The sequence below is a fragment of the Sinocyclocheilus anshuiensis genome, unplaced genomic scaffold (genome assembly GCF_001515605.1).
Source record: "Sinocyclocheilus anshuiensis isolate Anshui unplaced genomic scaffold, SAMN03320099.WGS_v1.1 scaffold1136, whole genome shotgun sequence".
Taxonomy (NCBI): Eukaryota; Metazoa; Chordata; class Actinopteri; order Cypriniformes; family Cyprinidae; genus Sinocyclocheilus; species Sinocyclocheilus anshuiensis.
In genome coordinates, this window is record NW_015548521.1 from 1,215,752 (window position 1) to 1,220,822 (window position 5,071).

A 5,071-nucleotide genomic window follows, 5' to 3' on the forward strand; every position below is an offset into this window, starting at 1 on the left:
CCTAAATACATAGCAGATATGTTCACTGAATATAAACCTAACAGACCACTCAGATCATTAGGATCGAGTCAGTTAGAAATACCAAGGGTTCAAACAAAAAAAGGGAAGTCTGCTTTTAGTTATTATGCCGCCCGCAGTTGGAACCAGCTTCCAAAAGAGATCAGATGTGCTAAAACATTAGCCACATTTAAATCTAGACTTAAAACTCATCTGTTTAGCTGTGCATTTATTGAATGAGCACTGTGCGACGTCCGAACTGATTGCACGGTATTTTATATAATATAATTCTCTAGTTTTAAATTCATTTTAAATAAATTTTTAGATAATCTTAAAAGTTTTTAATTTCCTTTTTTTATTGTTGTGATTATTTTTTATGATTATTTTACTTCCTTTTATGTAAAGCACTTTGAATTACCATTGTGTATGAAATGTGCTATATAAATAAACACAATAATGAGGGAAAAGCTCCTTGTATTGCGTGTAATCACATCCATACAGTTTATGATCACAACAACAATGTCTGTCAGGCATCTACATTGTCATCTGAGGAGATTACAAAGATTAAACGAGTGTTTTTTTTAAACTCTAAAACATGAAATGTGGAGTTATCTGCTTTTGCTATAAAACAAAGTTTTAAAGGGTAATGTGTATTTGGTGTAATGAACGCGAAGTTGATATATTTCCTCAGCAACCAGCATGGATCAGCTCTAGGCATGACGAAGCAGATATCGCATATTACTTGGAATGCGCAATAAAAAAAGTGATTTCTGAAAATAAAAGTTACCGGTTTTTGCAAATAAACTCTTCATATGTGTATATATATATGTATGTATATGTATATGTATATGTATATTTATATGTGTATATATATATATATATATATATATATATATATATACATACAAAAGTGTTTTTTGCAAAAATACAAGTGTTTTTTCATGCTTTTTAAAGCATGAAAATTTTTTGCAAAAAAACACTTTTTTTGCCACCACCTGTGCTTGTGTACTTGAATGAATTAAAGAGTCCTAAGGGGAAAAAAAAATTATGATGAATGTTATGATGAAGAAGACCATGGACATCATTAGGAGCACATTTATGTGTCTGAATGATAGGTTGTCATTCTTTTTTCTTTTTTCTTTTTTACAGTTGCATAAAAAAAGCATAAAAAGCACATGGTCTTTAAATATTTCACTAATGAACTTTTAATCATATTTTTGTGTGCTAAATGTGATAAAAATGCCTTCTGCATCAATATTCACACTGTCCACCAGCTTGGTGAATGGGCTGGTAGAGTTCCAGCTGCACCATTTCTTATGGAGTTGAGGAAGAGGAGGAAGGAGATCCTGGAAGGTTCGGACACTCCATGCTCGTGGTCGTGTGCTGTTTGTCGATCCGGCCTGGCTGCTCTTTGTCACAGAAGGCAGCGCTTGGTCTGGAGTCGGCCAATCGAAGGGACGGCTGGGTCCCGTGTCACTGTGCCTCAGAAAACGCTCTCGTTGCTATAAAAGACAGAACTAATTTAGAAGTAGATCCTGTACAACTGACAAACACACAAAAAAAATCCCTCTGTCGTTCACCATTCCTGAATGGTGGAATGATCTTCCCACCCCCAACCAGAATGCTGAATTCCTGACAATTTTCAAGCGACAGCTGAAAAACTCATGTCTTTTGTCAACATGACTGCATCTTAAAATAAAACAAACAAAAAAAAACAACAACAACAACTTTGCTTTCTCTTTCTTTAATCCCTCCCTGTCTAGCTTGTTCTAATCTGAACAATGTCTGAAACTTTGTATTATAAAGACTTCCTGTTTTTATTTGCCTCTTTATGATGAATTGTGTGTTGTATTCCTCAATTATAAGTCACTTTGGATAAAAGTGTCTGCTAAATGAATAAATGTAAATATATATAAATGTTTTTTTTTTTTTGCAAGGATGCATTCAATTAATGAAACATGACAATAAAGACAAAATATATTTTCATTTCAAATAAATGCTATTAATGGCAGCTGAAAATTCAGTTTTGCCAACACAAATACAAATCTGCTCCCAGCCGAGGTTGTATTTCCTTCGCCAGCTGAGGAAGTTCAACCTGCCACAGGAGCTGCTGAAACAGTTCTACTCCGCCATCATTGAATCCATCCTCTGCACTTCAATAACTGTCTGGTTCAGCTCAGCTACCAAATCTGACCTCAGAAGACTACAGAGGGTAGTCCGGACTGCTGAGCGAATCATTGGTACAACCCTCCCTTCTCTCCAAGAACTGTACTCATCCAGAGTCTCATTCTGATTCTGATTCTGATTCTGAAATAAATTACTAAAACAAAAATCAATAAAATAGAACTTAAGTTGTAATAATATTTCACAATATTACTGATTTTACTGTATTTTTTGTTATCAAATTGTTATTTACATTTACATTTATTCATTTAGCAGACTTACAATTAAGTTACAACAAGGAAAAAAAACAAACAAACACAAAATACACCAAAAAGGAAATCTCAAAACAAAAACAAAAAAGGGGGGAAATTCCAAATATTTGAGAAAACATGAATCCATTAACATTGCACAACATAATCTATAATACCATTGTTATTAGCTTAATAATACAATTAATTAGGCAGGAAAGTGGCTTACAAAGTTCCCCCACTGGACCCATTCAGAAACTAAATAATTTGAGCTTCATAAATGGCCAAAAATGGCTCAAAGGTGCTAGAAATTACATTTTATAATGAATAAACTTGCATCAATGGTAAAACTAATAAATGTGAGAATTTGGCTTGGATTTCAAGCTTTCAGTGCAGTATGAACCTGCTGAAGTCAGGGAAGCTATATCCAGAGAGACCAGCTGCTGCTTCAGGAGTTGCTTTAGTAAGATTGAAAATAATTTCTCCCGTTCTCTTGAGCAGCTTCAGGCGCCGCGGCAGAGACTGGGGTCCACGACAGGCAAAGACCTCCAAATGTGTCAGTCAGCTGTTAATCGCACATGTGCAGCTAGTGGGTGAGCATCAGAAGGAGTTTGACAGTCCTCACATATGATCTCCAACAGCTCCCCATGTCTGAATGAATGAATGAATGAATGAATGAATGATGCATTTATATAGAGCTTTATTGTGTATTGTTGTACACCCAAAGCACTTTACAATCCTTCTCGACTATATGAGTATTATGCCGGAATTAATCTTGAGCTGTTCTGGCACGGTTTCATATTTTTAACCAAAACAATACCAAATTGTCCGTTTGTTGGGTGAAGGCAAAAACAAAAAAGGATAACGAAACTACAGCGCCAAACAGCGAGCAGAAACGCAGCCGGACACCAGAGATGCAGGTTTCTGATTCTTCTCAAACCTCCTCGGATGCCACAGCTTGGCAAATTTTTCATGCCACATTTCAGAGCCAAAGCAGCATGGATCACACACTTGCACAGAAGCACACAGAGCTGAGCTGGGAAATTGGCTACAGGCAGATAGCATTCATTAGGCAGAGCTATTAGCGAGTCAGCTCCCCTCCGGCTGCCAGAGTCTCCGCGTCCCAGCAGCCTCTAGTGAAGAGCTAGTTCTCTGCCCCTCATCCAGAACATCACCACACACCATGAAGCTTGGCCTCCATCAGCGCACTACACTGCACCAGCTATTCAAGCTGAAAACAACTCAGTGTCATCAAGAACACTTGAAACAACAAAGCAAAAGTAAACAGAGTTCTTCTAGTACTAGGAGAGCAATAAAAGCACCATATTTACATAAATAATGTAAATTTAAAAGATAGCAGAGTGACCCTCAAAGGTATCTGAACACGTTGCATTAGACAATCAAACCAGGTGGCATCAGAAAAAAATAATGCGCTGGACATTTATTCAAAACAAACGTCACTTTAAATCACTTAATCATACTTTATTTTGTGATTTTAGTGGATGTATGAAATCAGTTTCCCTCACCGTTCCTAATGGAGAAACTTTGATAAACCCTTGTTTGTTGCACATCAGGACAAAATCATTTGTCATCACTGGTTACTGTTTTACATTTAAAAAGAAATATAAAAAAATTATTAAATAAGAGAAATTAAGATGAGAATGAAAAATAAATAAATATAAGACATGTATAAAATAAGAAATGTGAACAACACAGGAACTTTCACATGTAATAAAAAATATACAAATAGATTAAATAAGAGAAATTAAGATGAGAATGAAAAATAAATAAATATAAGACGTATAAAATAAGAAATGTGAACAACACAGGAACTTTCACATGTAATAAAAAATATACAAATAATGTTAAAAAAAGCCTTTAATCCAATTTTTAATATCTAATGTTTTATAACTTAAATTTCATGAAACATTCTGCTTGAAAAGTGTGCTTGTTTTTTTTATTCAAATAAAAGCTACTGAGTTTAATATTTTAATGTGAACAAATATTACACAAATACATTAAAACGTTTGTATTTACATACATTCAAAAGATTTTCTCTTGTTAAGATTTTTTTTTTATTTTTAAGAACCAAGTCAGTACATTAGATTCCAGAAGGATCATGTGACACTGAAGACTAGAGTAATAACTTCGGAAAATTCAGCTTTGCCACAGGAATTAATTGCATTTTTAAGTATATTAAAATAGTTTTTAAAAACTTTAATAATATTTCACAATATTATTGTTTTTCACCCTACACTTTTGAATGGTAGTGCATATACAAAAGATATCAATGTTTCTCATCCATTTCTGAATGTAGCAGTGCACAGAAGAATCAGATACTCACAGTATGTGGAGAGAAGGGCAGTTGGGCTGAGTTGGGTGCAGAGGCGATGACAAAAACCTCATCTGTGCCTAATTCTAATTCAGTCAGACCACTGGAGAACTGCTCTAGAGCGGCCTTCTCTGACACGTTACATGCTCCACTTACTGAAGACCCTTCAGAGCACAAAACAGTGAACATATGGAATGTCATATTTACAAAAATGACTTTAAATACTTCAGGTTAACATGAATATCTAAAGCTGAATAATTTGGCTTTTAATTAAAAACTTCATAATTTGTCATAGTTTCAAAAAAAAAAAAAAAAAAAAACTAAGCTCAGA

General features: G+C 34.6%; 1 protein-coding gene across 1 annotated transcript in view; it reads right to left on the reverse strand.

The window, feature by feature from the left end:
• Positions 1 to 5,071, reverse strand: part of LOC107656819 (uncharacterized) — a 26,263-nt gene that overhangs the window by 3,545 nt on the left and 17,647 nt on the right. The window contains exons 5-6 of the mRNA XM_016444775.1: positions 4,753 to 4,904; positions 1,260 to 1,499 (exon numbers count right to left, since the gene is read on the reverse strand). Of these exons, the coding sequence (XP_016300261.1) occupies positions 1,260 to 1,499; positions 4,753 to 4,904 (392 nt within the window). The remainder of the gene's footprint in view (positions 1 to 1,259; positions 1,500 to 4,752; positions 4,905 to 5,071) is intronic.